Source organism: Pygocentrus nattereri, chromosome 30 (assembly GCF_015220715.1).
Source record: "Pygocentrus nattereri isolate fPygNat1 chromosome 30, fPygNat1.pri, whole genome shotgun sequence".
In the NCBI taxonomy this organism is placed as follows: Eukaryota; Metazoa; Chordata; class Actinopteri; order Characiformes; family Serrasalmidae; genus Pygocentrus; species Pygocentrus nattereri.
This window is the reverse complement of record NC_051240.1, coordinates 7248429-7265031: the sequence shown is the minus strand read 5'-3', so window position 1 is coordinate 7265031 and position 16603 is coordinate 7248429. Positions and strand designations below refer to the sequence as shown.

Genomic DNA, 16603 nt, shown 5'->3' with positions numbered 1-16603 from the left:
TAAACCCAACTCAAAACCTTAACCTTATTCCTGTTCATTTTGCTGAAGGAATAAGCTAACATTGGCTTTTTACATTAGAAAAGCGTTTAAAAACACCTAAATAATCTCTCCGTTGGAGTATTATATGTTCTGCTTTCCGTGGATTACTGTAACATTAATGTAACGGAAGATTTCAATGTTCAGTGGAGAGTTCAGGAAGCAAAAAGCTAAAAAAAATTTCCCAACAATGGGAAACGGGATAAAATCACTTTTCCGGAGTGAAAATATTAAACAGTGTGGTTAACTGGTTAATAATGCTATTATTTTGCTAAGCATCTAGAATTATGACCACACTCCTTTACCCAGTACAGAATAGTAGTGCTGCTCTGTGAGCTAAACAATGTGAAGTACAATGGTAGGATGAGGTATAACTATCAGAGATACGTCGACAAAACACTATCAAACAAATACTGACTTTCAGATGACATCTGTCATTAACCATGTAAGCTAAATGCTTTTTTCCAGCTGGGTAAATGTGTGTGTTTAATGGTGCAATACTCTCTCACAGTGTTACCTCACCTCCCCTTTTTCCCTAGAAGTTTGCCATCCCCAAAAATTGCGGGATCTAATCTGGCCACCTCATTGAAAAGGCTCTGGTGGCTACACCCCTGTTTTTGTCTGGCTGATTGACTGAAAACTTCTCTATATTGGTCCATTTTGTGTTGAAGCCAAACTGAGGTAAGTTTTCTAGCTAGCCAGGTTTTCTAGCTAGCCGTGCCATCTTCATCTCCTTGCTATTGTCTATCATTTCTGTTGTTTGAGTAATCCACTCTGTTGTTTGAGTAATCCACTCTCTGTTGTAACGCTGATTTGAAGAGTTATCACAGGTAAACAGTTTCAAGAAGAGAGAAAGGTATTTAGCTTCCTTGCAGTAATGCTAGCTGTTCGGCTTCTTCTGTATTCGCTAGCTAGAGAGATGCTTTTCACCTTCAAGATCATCAGAAGGGGCTTTTGCTAGTCATTAAAGTGGAAATCTCATGTCAGAAGATACTGTGGCACAAGTCTAGGATGCATGTAGGCCTGTTTTCAGTGGTAGTAGCCATGGTTTACTTTGTTATTCTCGGGCTCTGTTCTCTTTTTGGATCCTGTTGGTCTAAAATAAAATGCTAAAGCTGTAACCGACAGGCTAACTAATACATATAATTAACTCAAACCTGACAAGAGAGTGTTGCCAAATGTAAATGGCTCGACTGAAACTGAATAAAAAAGCAGATTTCTCACATACTTGAGTACTAATGAAAGTGTTAGCATTTGAAAATAGTATTACAGACGTTCAAATATTGTTTAGGTACACAGAACTGGGGATAGTGAAGCTAGCTCTGATCCCTGGGAAAGGAGCTAATAATCAGTATAAACATCAGTATAATAGGCCATATCAGCCCAAAGAGCTTGATTAGTACTGTTATTATAGGCATTACTGCAACGTGCCCTGCCCTGTTTTTTCCCTCTATCATAGTGATCTGTGTGCGTCTAACTGTGTTGAATGTGCCCTTATAGCAGATCATATACTTCATAGACCGTGACCACGTAAAGGGTCCAGTTGACTCTCCACAAGCCCACAGGCTTCTTTATCGCTGGGAGCCATCATTAACCTCGAAAAGCTGAAGAGGAAGTGAACTTTTTGGGAACAGCTCCTTCGTACACACAGCGAGCAATTTCCTCTCTATCACAATATCTTTCAGAATGCAGTGAACCACTCCAACAAAGAGGTAGAAAAACAATACTTTATTTAATATAATTTCAGAAGGAGACAAAATGTGCATCTACAGTGCATAACAAAATCAATCTGCCATTCCAACCTCCAGTATTCCTTAGACTCAAACACAACGTTTCTCTCCTTATATTTAACATAGTCGATTAGCCAAGACCTGTTTAACGCGTGAACCTTAGACACTACCAAACGTGAATCTTCTATCAACTGATTAGCACTGAATCGTCATACATTTGTCTCAAATGGTGCCGAGTTGTTGAAGGGGCATTCTGGCCTAAAACTAGCATTTAGCGTGTTACTTGTTGTGTTATGCACCAAGCTATAGCACAGAAATCTCATCGGTTTAACAGAATTTATTAAATAATTTGTTTTTAATCACACTATATAATACAGCAAGCATTACACTAACACCGTATACAATCACTGGCAATCCCTGTGGTGTCAACCCATCCTGAGTGCTAGCCCCTAATCTAGAAGCTAACAGAAACAACCAAGCTAACATTTGCATAACTTTTACCATGGTTGTCAAATAAGGTCGTTTTTATCTTCCTTAAAGATACAACTCAACTGATGAATTTGGAAAAGAAGCCCAACTGAGGAAAGATGTCCAGGTAGCAAGGTCACCATGCTAACTGCAGCATTAGCTTGCATAATTCAGCAAGCTTGATGGAGTAAAGCGTCTTATCTGAGCATTTCTGTGGTCCATTCTCTCTATTGTGAGAATGACTTGATTATTCCATTGTACTGAGAGTCCGTGTCCTAGTAGTTAGTAAGATTAGCTGTCTTGGCTAACGGGAATAAATCAACAGCCCATCCAAAGTAGATGTAGTTCTTCCACCTTCAAGGTGTGTCGTCAGGAGGAGGTTTTCCTAGACTTTAAACCAGAAAACCTTGATGCAGAGACTGCAGCATCGTTGTAAGAGGCAAGCAGACTGTTAAAGCTAAATGTTGCTTTAAGTAACCTCAAATACATGTGGTGCATTTCTGTATATAACAGTGTGTCACACAGTGGCCTAAAACACATAAGCAACTCTACTTGAGATCACCGAACAGCTCTGCAGTTTAAGGCGAGTGTAATGCTTTACATTGATGCTAATGAGTGGAGTATAAGCTTCCATTACCTATTAGTTACATTAGCCTTGTAGCTCCAGTGCAAAACTAAAGAAGCGAATTTCAGACAGCAAACATGTCTTGGCTGATCGACTACATTTAGGGCACATGTAATTTTGCTGGACTATTCCTTTCCTTCTAAGCCGAACAGAACGGAGGGTTTATAGGTTCCCTCTCTTTTCCTTTCTCACCCAACACTTCCATAAAGCTCCTCTTCTTTTCGGCCTGTACCTCTCCCATCTACCCTTCCATTCCGGCCCCTTCACACACTTCCTTTGAGTTTGAGCCAAAGCCTCTGTGTGTGTGTGTGGGTGTGTGTGTGTGTGAGAGAGAGAGAGAGAGAGAGAGAGAGAGAGAGAGAGAGAGGGCAAACATTCACCATAGGTGGCGTTACATTACCGGCCCTGCAGGCTACCCTAAGGCCCTGGTCGGTGTTTTTGCTTGCTGGACCCTAAACAGAACCGCCCTCTTTCATGTAACCAGGTGCACGCAGTATCAGATTACTGTCCGATTAGAACGCAAACACACACACGCTCCCACACACACCCCGATACACACCGGCCTTCTCTTTCTTCGCTCATGCTCCGTAATCCGATTTCCTTTTGAAGCCCATTCCCACCAGGTAGAGGGAAAAGTCTACCAGCAGTATGTCAAAATTAGTATCTCAAAAAAAAGACTTATTTTGTCAAAATACTTTCTCAAAAAATGATTACTTTCTTAAAGTATAATAAGAATACTTATTTCAACATAATAAGTCAATATTTTGAGAAAACAAGTCATTACTTTGAGATACTATGTCACAGTATTGAGAAAATGTCATTATTTCTAAGTAGTTTTAGACAAATGATTGAGATGCCAAATCAGTATATTGAAAACATAAGTGATAGAGATCTTATAGTCTTATATATTTCAAGATACTATTTCAATATTTTTAGACAAATTAATCATAATTATGAGATACTAAATCAGTATATTGAGAACATAAGTGGTTGAGAAAAAAGTAATTGCTTTATATATTTTTCATATATGTATGTTCTAATTAAAACATTTGACATATTTTTCTCTTCTGCCTGGCACAAATGGGCTTTCATACATTATTGCGTGGAGAGGCAGAAGGAAATGCAACCTTGTTTGGAAGAAAAGGGTTTTGGTTTTCAGTTTTGTTTATTCTTTTTTAACCTTTTTTCTCCCCTTTTTACTTCCCCTTGTCCCTGTTCCAACCCCCATCCCCCCGTTTCTTTCATTCTTTCTTTTTTTCTTTTAAGCGTAACAGTGCATTTCCTGAATTCTGATAAGAAGCCGAGCAAAAGGGAGAAAGCAGTGTTAAGAAAATGGGGACTAAATAGGACCTCTGTGTTCTTGGCTTGTCCCGTGGCGGTCCTGCAGACGGGGTAAACGACCGTTCCTCTGATATTTCTCACTAATGCTGGTCCGGTGTGGCCGGTCAAATGGTGTGAACGGAAAACAAACAAGGCATGGGGAATGTGTTGTAATGACACATGACATTCCCACAGTGGAAAGTGTGATTGGATAGAGGACAGTGATACAGTGCGTACATGTCAGCTGTAGGTAACATCAGGTGCTGTATATTTTGTAAAGAAACACTAAAATCTCTGCCAACAGCTCTTCCTTATCTGGAAGTGTAAATTTAAGTGCCCACTGAAAGCGTACTAGGTTGCGTGTGTATATGTGGTCGTGGTTACCCTTATGAAAAAAAAGCCTGCAGTAATACAGTAAGAAGCTATTAGATTTCCATAGACTTCAACTCTTTTACTTCCATATAATGTTCCTGTAGCACCATCTTATTATGATTTATAACGTTTGTGGTACATTTGTCAGTTTACTACAGGAATCCTATTGAATGTTCTGTAGCATTACCGTAGTCCTTTTTCAGAAGGGTTTTGCCGCATCTATCCACTGTTATCCATTATATATAAACATAAAAAATGCAATTTTGCTGTTTTTCTCTGAATGTCGTGAAGGAAACATTTAGCCGGTTCTTGGTTCATGTTCCAGACATGAATCAGATATTCTGCGACTGGGTGGAATTCAGCAGATTCCCCCCGGAGTCGTCTATGAAAGAGGACAAGCAAAAAGGCAAGCATTGTACAGCAAGCAAAATATCCCCACTTGGATTTGATTGACCCTAGGACGTTCGGACAGAGTGGACAGAGAAGCCATTGTTTGCTTGTCCCTCTCTCCTCCGATAATACTGCATGATTATGAGGTTGTTTCTTTTTATTTTTACATAAGGCCACAGTTAGTCCTCCCGTGCAGCAGGTGTCAGTAGCGAGGCTACTAGTTTCTTTGTTTTCCTGTTATTTTTCTTTCACCTGCACCTTGAGCGTGTGGCCTCCTGAGCTTTCTGGTGCCTTCTCTTGTTGTAGCGTTTGACGTAGTTGCTGCTGCGCAGGAGGCCGTCGCCTGGTTTGAGCTTGCCTCCAACGAGAGCGAGGAGACTGGAGGGAAGATGGCGTCTCCGGTGATAAATCTGCCCCATGACTATGTATCGGCTGCCTGTAAAACATAAAACATCACATATTCCAATTCAAATGGAGGAAAAGAGCACTATTTTCACGGTCATGGGAGTTTAACCCCAAGGAATACTGATTAACCCATAGAAGTCAGTTATTAGCAGATTAACATGGTGTAATTTTTATATTCATTATTTTGACTTATAAGTAGAAAAACTGCCGATTCTACACTTTCAATTCGTACCACATTCGCTGTGTAATTAAAAATGCAGTTATATATTTAAATGCATATCAAAATGACAGGAACTACTCTCAGTGTGAATACATTTCTGCTAAATTAATGTGAAACATTAAAAAATGTTAGGCTGGCTGGTTTATTTTCTTCACTACACTTCTTTGAACCCAAAATTGGCTGATGAGACGACTGCAGGCGTCCACTGGACTGTTATGGAGTTTAAAAGTCATTCAGTGGAATGTAGGTCATTACTTCATATTCCATTAAAAGAAAAACATCACCGATTCACCTAATCAGGCTGTAAAAGCCAAATGGTTGAAAACAGTGGACCTATTCACTCCATGAAGTCATTACTACTCACCCAGTTTGAAGTCAGGACAGGGCTTGGTGCATTTGAAGGTGTCCAGCACCAGGACGTTCACTTTGAAGAAGTACGTGTCTGGAGTGACGTAGAGGCGGCTCATCTTGTAGAAGCCGTCGCTGTTCACCAGCAGAGTGACCAGCCTGATGCCTTTACGGATCATATCGATGTCGTGGACGATGCCATTGATGGCTGAAATAAAAAATGTCAATGTATGATCATGTTGTTTAACTCTGATTGTCAATGCACTGTGAAGCCAGATACATCTACACTATTTAAAATAAAGATGACAAACGGGTTCTTTGTTATTAGAAGAAGCAATTCAGATTCCTTCAAGCAGTGGTTCTCAAAGTGGTCCTGAGGGACTCCTGCTCTCCAATATCAAAGCCGAGAACCATTAGTGAACTTTTTAAAGTAGACTGTTAAAGCAGATGGTGCTTCACGGGCTCTTCAGTAAAGAAAATGGTCTTATATAGAACCATGAACACTGAAAAACCCTTTGCATGATTAAAGGTGTTCGTTGCATTGTGAAAGGGTTCTTCTGATTGATGGAAAATGTGTATGAATGTGCTATATAGAACCTTTTTGAAAGGGATTCTATAGCACTCATAAGGGTTCTTCTATTGTTACAGGCTTGACATTGTTACAATAGACAAACAATTTTGGGTACTATGTAGAACCGTTTCGTGATGCAAAGAAACCTTTAATCATGCAAAGGGTTCTTGGAGTATTCGGAGCTCTATACAGTACCATTTTCTTTACCAAAGAACCCTTGAAGCACCATCTTTTTAAGAGTGTACATCTGTAGTATTGTACTGTGACTTAAGTAGACTATAGCAGTAAGACTATAGCACTGCTTAGCACCCTAATTCATATGTTCCACTGTCCAACTGGCAAAAATACAATTGAAAGTAATGAGAATTATGGCACAGAGCTCAGTTTTAGTCAAAATATGCAAATGAATCTGCTAGAATGTTTAGTGTTGCCACGTAATTTTGAGTTTCAAGTTTTAAATGGCTCATCCTCAAACAAACTGTGTTGCCCTAACTAATCATAGGCAGAATTTTGCACAACAAAATAATTACACAGACAATCTCTCCTAAAATTAATATAAATTGAAATTGAAAGTGCACTTCGGTATTTGAACAAACACTGCATTGTGTACTTTAATTATAAGACTCCTAATGAAAAATCAAACTGACTGTGGAGCAGCACTCCTCCTCAGGAATCAGGTCCTCGGGCCTCACTGTAAAACCTCATTTGCTGAGAACTCAAGTTGTTTATGGAAAAGCATTGGTTCATTTGAGGCTCCATTACTGTGAAGTTCACATTCAGCCCTAATTTAACTTAACTAGCTCTAATATTTACACCCTTCTGCTCTCAAATGAGGCAGTTCTTTTCCTTGAGTCATTTGAGTGAACTCTACAAATTTTAAAGCATGCTCATCAATAGATGTTTAGTGTGTTAAGCCGACAGAAACTCACCAAATTCACTGTAGCAATAGTGTTCTGTCTCGTCCTTCTCTTTCCGGCATTCACTCAGACACACAGCATCCTGGCTGAAGTCTGACTCTGGAACAGTGATATGGAGAGATGATGAAACATGGAAAAGCTTGGACTAGTGTGGACTAGTAAAGCATTCCTTCTGTGCACTGTATTGAGTCTAGGATGCATTAAGATAAAATAAGTTCAAACAAAGGTCAGTCATTTTCATTGGACTCCAATTTGGTATTTTCAAGATTATGTTTGGTCTACACTAAGACTACAGTAAGGCTAAATTACAGTGGGGACTTTTAAAGTCTAGCTTTAGGCTTGCATTTCTTCTGGGGAGGGGACTAAATAACACCATCAGGGTGGGGTTAGCACTGGAAATCATTTAGCCAGGTCATTTAGCATTCACCTTTGGTCTAGGACTAAATAACACCAGTGGGAGCATTGCATTGGTAATTGTTTAGCTAGGTTAAGTCATTAGCACTCGGCTTTTGTAGAGAATCCTCCTGGTCATATCCAGCTAAAACCAGCTTTTTGGTGGAAGCTGGTTTCAGAAGGTCTAAGGTGTTCACTGATAGTCATTAGCTAGATTCTTGCTGGTCTAGATCATAAAGGTGGTTGACCAGCTGCAGGTTCAGCTGAACTAGACGTAAACCCTATGGGGATGCAAAGCTAGAAATCAGCTAGGTTTTTAGCTAGGCCATTTGGCATTCAGCTTTGGTCTAGGACTAATTATATATTCAGTGTGCCTAGCGCTGGAAATCAATTAGCTAAGTTTTAGCAAGGTCATTTAGCATTCAGCTTTGGGCTGGAACTGAATTATAATCTTAGTGGACTTAGCGCTGGAAATCATTTAGTTGGTTGTAGCGAGGACATTTACCCCTCAACACGTTCACAACTAGGGGTAGGGTGTCCTGAGTTTTGTTGAGACAAAGCGGTAGGGCGAAGTGTTAGAGCTGCATGGCCCTCCAAACAGAGGTCACACTCCAAATAGAGGGTTATGAGAAAAAAAGAAAACCTGGCAAGATGGCTGCACAAGCGAGCAAAGAAATCTACAAATTTGAGAATTTTCACTGTTACAAAAGTTACGATAACCATTGTGTTGTCTTCAGTAATGTCTCACGTAGCTAGTTAGATACATTTCCCATTCCATCTTCAATAGTCCAGCAGTACTGACTGAAGTGCCAGAATTTAAGGGCTGTTCCATTTAAGCTGGATGCCCTAAATATAACGAAAGCCCAGCAGTGAGGTTGCTGAACTTTACCCTTCTCTGCCATCACCGCATACTGGCAGGGTCACCTATAGAGCAGCGCTAGTAGCCTGTTGATGAAGTAATGTTCTTTTTATTTGAGGGTTGTTTTAAGATAAGAAAACTTTATTTTCCATTAGATTTGCATAAAATGGAAATTTGTCTTCAGCAATCTGGCACAGAAATACATTCTTAGACACATAAAACACTTATAGCAACAGTGCACATGAACTATGTGGAGTATTACTTATCATGTCCTTATTCAGAATGTTCACAGCAGTGGGCACAAATGATTTTTTCTACACATTATTCCTGGCTAGTGAGACCTTAAGTCTCCTGCCCGATGGCAAAAACTGGAATGCTGAATGAAGGGGGTGGGTGGGGTCCTTGTAGATCTGGGTTGCCTTAATGGTTGCGGATCGGAGGAATAAGTTCTGGAGTGACAGTTGTTTATCTCCAATAATCTTGCTGGTCTGGTTGACCACCTGGGCCAATTTATTTCTTCGCTTTATTGAGAGGTTCCCGAACCAAGACACGATATTGAAACGATATTTTATTTCGAAGGGAAAGATTTCAACCACTACCCATTGTAGCTCAGTTCCAAGTGCCAAGGTGACCCTCTAAAACAAGGGGTAGAGGTATAATAAGAAATGGGATTGGGCCATAGCACTCGTCTTTGGTCTAGGACTAAATTATACCAAAAGTGGAGACTTAGTGCTGAAAATCATTTGTCTGGATCATTATGTATTCAGCTTTGTCCAATTATATTTTACCTTCAGTGTGGATGCAACACAAGGTTTTATCTAGGCCATTTAACATTCAGCATTGGTCAGGGACTAAGTTATACCATCAGTAGGGACAGTGCAAATCATTTAGCTAGGATTTATCTATGACATTTAGCATTCGTCTTGGTTTATTGCTGTCCAGAAAAGCATCTCTGAGTCATTCAGAAATTACAGATGTGATAAATTGACTGCATATTTTAAATACACATTACAATGAATAGATGTGACCGTGTGTGCCACTGAAAAACCACTGAGCTCATTCCACCGCCGTGCCGTCGACCAGAGCTGTCAATGCAGTGTCATTACACAAGCCAAAGGCCCTACATTCCAGCCAGCATGGGACAGGGAAGGGCTATCTTTTTTTGATATCTGCTCACTGTATCCTAGCCCATTTCACTTAGGCATATTTCACATTCTTTTTTTCCCCCAGTAATCTTATGGCTCGTGAAGCATCAGCACAAAGGATGCATTCAAGCGAGGGAGCTAAGCAGCAATTTGGGGCTTGAGGGAGAGAGTAATTAGAATAACTATCCAGCCTCAGCAATCTCTCCCTGACTCTCCCTCACTCTCCCTGAAACACACACATTCCTATTTCCTCTCTCCATGAATGGGAGTGTAAATCTCTGACCTCACAATGATTCAATGTAATTACGATTCTTTAGAAACCGATTTAATGCATCACAACATCTCATGATTCAACATGATCCAAACTGACTTACATTATTTTGGGACAATTCAGAACTATTTTTAAAAATGCACTAAATATGCAAATTTACAGATAAGTGGAAGATAGACTATAAAAACTAACCAAGACTTTTATAGTGAAAATTTGAGAATTATATTTTGGCCCAAAGCTGAGCACATCACTGCATATTTGGCCCAAAGCTGAGCACATCACTGCAAATTGATTATAATCAATTCCAATATTCCAAACTTTACACATTCCGACAGAGAAGGCTCACACTGTACTTTCTTGCTCAGCATGTAGAATAATTATTTTGAAATTCTGAAATTAGTGATAATGACCCACTAGTTTTATCGGAAACATCTTCTTGCCATTGTAAAAAACAAAACAAACCCAAGAAATGGCTTTATGCCAGATTCTGTGGCACTTACAGCAACATTATGTAACAAATTTAACTTAAAATACCAGCTTCAAAATCATTCTAATGGTTCCCTGACTTAATAGGCAGAGTGGCATTTCCATCACTTCCGCTCCAGGCTTGAATGCCTGCTATAGCACTATGTATCTTTGGAGGAGCAGCACCAGACCTCTCGCAAGAACTGCGTTACACATTACAGCACCACGTCACACACCAACAACTATGTCTCTTCAGTTATCTATATTAAGTAGCTTGCTATTCCTAGCATGGACATCACGGTAGAGGCTGCGAAGAGACAGAAAAAGACAAAGACAACGTTATCTGAGGACAGCAAAAAGAGAGAGCAACCGAGCAAGAGACCCGACAGGAGTAAATCTCGGTCTGTTTTTTTTCTAGTTAACAAGAGCTAAAATAAATAAAAGGAAGCAAGACAGTCGCGGCTAATAGGAAATGCCCCTGCCAGTGTTCATCCCTGCCAGTGTTACTGTGATGTAGGCTGTAACCTTACCGGTCTCATCCCTGACTCGTGGAGTTTTGCACTTTTCCCGGAGGCCAAAAATATCTAATCTCAGTCCTTTTTCAGGTTAGCATACAAAGAAATAAATAATCTCATACCAAAACATTGTAAAACTTGGTCAGATCCTACAACAAATAAGCCTTGAAACTTTGCAACCTCCTGTAATAAAATCATATGATGTTACTTCACCTTGTCAGTCGACATGCATCTTTCTCTGCTGATGTTCTTTACAGGTGTTGTACTGAATTCCTTCTCTCTATAGTATCTGACCCCCCTTCACCTGCATACTACAGATTACACCTGCAATTTCAGTTGTTTGCACACAGAAGCATGGAAATTGCAACTGTAGTCTGATGCGAAGCACGTCGGTTTCTGTATCCTTCAGCTCGTCAACAAATGCACATGTGACGTGTATTTATGACAATGGTGTAAAAATAAACTCAAACTGTAGGGGGAGCCCAAGAGCACAAAAAAACAAATTAAACATAAAGCTTCTTTAAATCTAGTTACCATCTGCTTGTTTGTAGTAATCAGGCTTTTAGTACTACAGCATAAAATGTAGCAGACTGGTTCAAATCCCAGCTTTGGCAGTCAGGACCTCTAAGACTATGTTTGGATTCCTCTGAAACATGATTAGTCTCTTTTGATAAGAGTATTTATAATAAGCTACATATTGAAATTCAATTCACATTCATGCTGTTTTTGAATTGTCCAAAACATTTATGGATGATCCCGATTCCAATTTCTTTTACAGCTTTTTAAAAATAGGCAACAATGAGAAAAATAACGTTTTTTCACTTTTTTCACTTGCCAGCTTAGTTTGAACTTTCCAGTTCCACCTTAAACAGTGCCTGAGGTGCCAGAATGTAACTGCTGCACCATTTAAGGTGGAACAGGAAAATTCAAACAAGAATCTGACTTCAGCTTTGCGACATTTTAGTGTTTGACAGTTTACTCGATGCAGATTGAACATATCAGTAAACCAGCTGAGTGCTTATAAATGCAAGTCCATCCACCTCCAAATTATCGATGTTCGTCTTAAATCTTTCTCTTTGCCTTTTCATTAGCTACTAGCGAGTCGAGACTGTTGCCTGCACTGCAATGGTGACCAGTAGTCTGTGCACCAATCTTTAGATTTAATGGGTAAATTAGCAGTTATAGGCCACATTAACTCCACAACCATTAAGTTTTAAAACTGTGTTAAAATGATCTGCAGAGCTTTACTGCAAAGGAGGATGATTTTATTTTTACCTGCTGTGGAGCCACAACATGGCAGTAAAAGAGCCGCATGCAGTCTGGAGACACCTATTGCCGACACCTGGTCCACTCCAACTGTGCACCTCAGCTATCAACTATGGATGCATTGGTCTAGCTTTTCCCTGTCCTGATACTGATTCAGCTGTTTAAATACCGATTAGCCAAGCCAATAACAGACCACTGTTAAGGCACTGGAATTTAATAGTTGTCATATACATAAGAATCAGGGCTAAATGTGGTGCAGTAAAGCAAATCACCAACTATCAACTATAAGGAAACTCTTCAAACCTTTTTTGAGGATGTCGAAGTGGTAGAGCAGGCTGGAGCTTCGGCGGTTGTGAAGGATGAACGGTCGAGTGATGTTCAAGCTGCTGCCTCCACTCAGCCTGGACTTGCCAGGCCTGTTTTCTTCAGGGTCCAGTCGTCTGTTGGCATTCTCTTTCTCTTTCCCACGTGAGTTGGACGTGGTGGGCTGAGGCCGGCCGCGGGATCTGGAGTTGTGGTTATGGTAAATGTCAGATTCACTGGGTGGGGGGTTGTTGGACTGGACCGGGCTTTCAGGTGTGGCCTTCTGGGTGCGGTTCATTACTCCAACACCAACAACCGGGACAACTTTAGAAGGTATGAAAGGCTGATTCGCACGCTGGACATCATCAGTCCGTGTCTTCTCGCTGTTGTGCTCCACTGGAAAACGATCGTCCTTCTTGCTCTTGCTGTGAGGTCCAGGTCGGGGCAGAGGTGCCAAGCCCACGTGTTTAGGCCAAACCCCAGCAGCGGGCAGGACATGCATGAACTTTGGGTCTGCAGACTTTTTACCTTGTTCCAGCAGCTCGTTGACCGGCAGGGAAGGATCTTTGCCTGCAGCCCTGGTGTGGTTGTTGGAGTCAGAGACACCACTTTGCACCATCTTCTCTGGTGGAGTTACAATTAGGGAGAACAGCTCTGTGGATGGACACAGTGAGCAGTTAAGAGACAAAAGGCAATAAAGAATAAGACTATGACGGCAAAGTTTTAAATTGCAAATCGCTGTTGTCAGAACAAAACCTTGTATCTCCAAAATGGTAACTTTCCAGCAGAAGGAAAAAACACACTCTACTTTTTTCCAAATATATTTCGACCATTTCTGTTGGTCCATTCATGATGACATTTACACAAAATATAAAAGCCAACAGACATTTTTAAATTATGTCAAAAACTGAAAAATGACAAAAATTATGTACTGCCAGTACAGAACACATACGCACAAATAAATATACATTTACAATATATGTGATGTTATAGAATATATGTGCTAAATACATTTAAAATGTGCCATTTTTACATGTTAAATATATCAAAAAGTATATACTTTTGATATTTACATACACTCCTATGCAAAAGTTTGGGCACCCTTGGTCAAATTACATGCTTTGTTGATTTTCTAATCGAGAGTAAGTGAACACATCCCCTACAGAGAGCGCACTTCTGCACATTTTAGTGCACACTTGCTGTTTATTTGCTGTTAACACATTTGGCTAAAAATATAAACATAAAATTACACCACATTTTGTGTTTTGACTTTTGCATATTCCTCCAAACATATTTGTACTAAAGACTTCCTTTGGATAATTTTACACTTAAACCTCCGGTGAATATGTCACAGTGCTCATTCATAATTCATACAACAGCCTGAGAACATTGTGGTGGGCTATTAGTCCTGCAAGAGCGTTCTGAGAGCAAGACCACCACAGAAGCCAATGGAAGTCAATAGATTAGTTTTTGCTGTCCATTACATTAGAATCACACATTTCACAAAACCCATCACTGCAATGCATTAAAACAACATGAAAACTGTACAGAATGAAACTTCCTTAGTTCTCCCTGTCATCTCTAACATTCAGGGCACTTAATCATAAGTTTATTCTTCTCATATTCAATAGGGAAAAGTGGGCCGGCTGACGTGACCAACTGGTTTCACTAAGAAAAAAAAAGAATATCCTATTGTAAATGAATAAGTGCAATCACTTTGTCCACTTTCAGAGATTCAACCCAACCCAGAGGTCATATTAAAATACACTTAAAACGGCAACAAGACCAAAGACCTTCATGCACATCTCATTAAAACTGCTACTTTCATCCAAAACGTGCAGCCTCACCCATCAGACTCTCTAAAACACATCACTCTGTTAACTACAGCACCTCATTTCCCCGGGAACTGTTAACGTCCGCGCTGAAAGAGGCTGAGAGGTTCAGCGTGTGTCCTCACCGTTAACGGCATGCTCTTCAGCATCGGACAGCGCGAGCAGGACGGACAGCAGGAGCAGAAAGCCGGCCATGCTGGAGCTGCAGGGAGTTAGAGGGGATTTTACAGGGTGGCTGATTTTTATGCCTCCGGCTTAATTCTGGGAGTAAGGGGCGTGTCATATATACACTTAGGGAAAGAGAGAGAGAGAGAGAGAGAGAGAGAGAGGGGAAAAAGAGAGAGGCAAAGAGGAGAGAGTGAAAAAGAAGAGAGAGAGAGAGGAAAGAGAGAGGGAGATGTGCGAACATGTGGTCAGTTATAATAAACATAAGCTGTGCTGCTCAGCCCTGTTTTGTATTTGTAATGTATTTGTAATGTATATATCGCCCCCTACTGGACTGTATATGTATAGAGACTCCGTATACATACATACACATACAGATCGATATTACCGCTCTATATTTATACTCCACTATTTCACTCATATATATATATATATATGTGTGTGTGTGTGTGTGTGTGTGTGTGTGTGTGTGAATAACTAGTTAGTAGTTAAATACAGCAACATAATCTTTGCTGCTCACGCTTCTGTTTTAATTGTTAATATACACTCACCGGCCACTTTGTTAGGTACTTGCTACCTTTATTGCTAAAGGTTGGACCCCTTTTGCCTTCAGAACTGCCTTAATTCTTCGTAGCTTACTTTCAACAAGGTGTTGGAAACGTTCCTCAGAGATTCTGGTGGGTTATTTGAGTTACTGTTGCCTTTCTATCATCTGGAACCAGTCTGCCCATTCTCCTCTGACCTCTCACATCAACAAGGCATTTTCGTCCACACAACTGACCGCTCACTGGACTTTTTCAGACCGTTCTCTGTAAACCCTAGAGATGGTTGTGTGTGAAAATCCCAGTAGATCAGCAGTTTCTGAAATACTCAGACCAGCCCGTCTGGCACCAACAACCACGGCACGTTCAAAGCCACTTAAATCCCCTTTCTTCCCCCATTCTGATGCTCAGTCTGCACTTCAGCAAGCTGTCCTGACCACCTCTACAGGCCTTAATGCAGTGAGTTGTGGCCATTTGATTGGCTGTTTAGCTATTTGTGTTAACAAACAACTGAACAGGTGTTCCTAATAAAGTGGCCGTGAGTGTATGTGAGCACTGAACTACATGGACTCCTATTTATTCACTGCCCCCTAGTGGACATGAGAAAGAAAGAAATAGAGAGAGCCGCTGCTCAGGTTAACATGAAAGGGGAATTCCACTAATGTCCTAAAATTTCTGCATAATAAATTGCTTGAGATGTAGACCCAGTGGTGGTGATAGGAACCAGACGTCTGAAGAGTTTAATGCCTCTAAAAGCTTGCGTAAAGGTGCCTGAGCTGTTGTTTTATTATAGTTTTGAGAAGATTTCGGTGTAGAACATGTTTTTTAAATCCATTCATGGCAAAAATAGCCCCCAAAGAAAACTTCATTTTTCTGGTATATACTTTGCCGACATCAACAATTCATTTGAAAGCTGAAAAGGATCACTGGTGGTTTTGGACAGTAGATAAAATGACTATATTTGTGTTGTTGTCGAGTATCACCACCACTGTAAAGAAATCTGAGTCTCTACAATCCACCATTTCACATCAAACCACTCTGAATGACTTTACATGTTTGCATCTCGATACTTCAAATATGTTGAAATTTTGAAAAATCAGTGGAATTCCCCTTTAGCTTTCTAATGAACTATTAAACCAGTAACTCACTCCTGACTTATTTTACTGTATTTTATTCTAATTTTAACTTATTTAGTCTGTCTATCTTACTATTTTAGCTTTTATTTGTCTTTATTTAGCTTGTTTGATATTATTACACCTTTATTACACTGCTATAAGGTCTTTTTAAAAATGCTTTATTATACAGCATCCTGGGAGGACTTGACTATTCAGAAAATCAAAGAGTTGAATCGAATGAATGTGAATGGAAATCTTTTTTTGATAAATACAAGATGATCAGAAATGTTAAACTGTATTACTATGTACTGCATTATAACCCCATTTCCA

The 16603-nt window shown here is 40.1% G+C and overlaps 1 protein-coding gene across 1 annotated transcript; it reads right to left on the bottom strand.

Annotated features, from left to right (window-relative positions):
- Window positions 1–1749: 1749 nt before the first annotated feature.
- LOC108424779 lies at window positions 1750–14716 on the bottom strand. The gene is made up of 5 exons (XM_017693009.2): window positions 14577–14716; window positions 12620–13273; window positions 7415–7501; window positions 5931–6122; window positions 1750–5377 (listed from the first exon to the last, which is right to left on the bottom strand). The coding sequence occupies exons 1-5, from the start codon at window positions 14644–14646 to the stop codon at window positions 5190–5192; spliced, it is 1191 nt and encodes a 396-aa protein (XP_017548498.1). The 5' UTR covers window positions 14647–14716; the 3' UTR covers window positions 1750–5189.
- Window positions 14717–16603: the final 1887 nt, after the last annotated feature.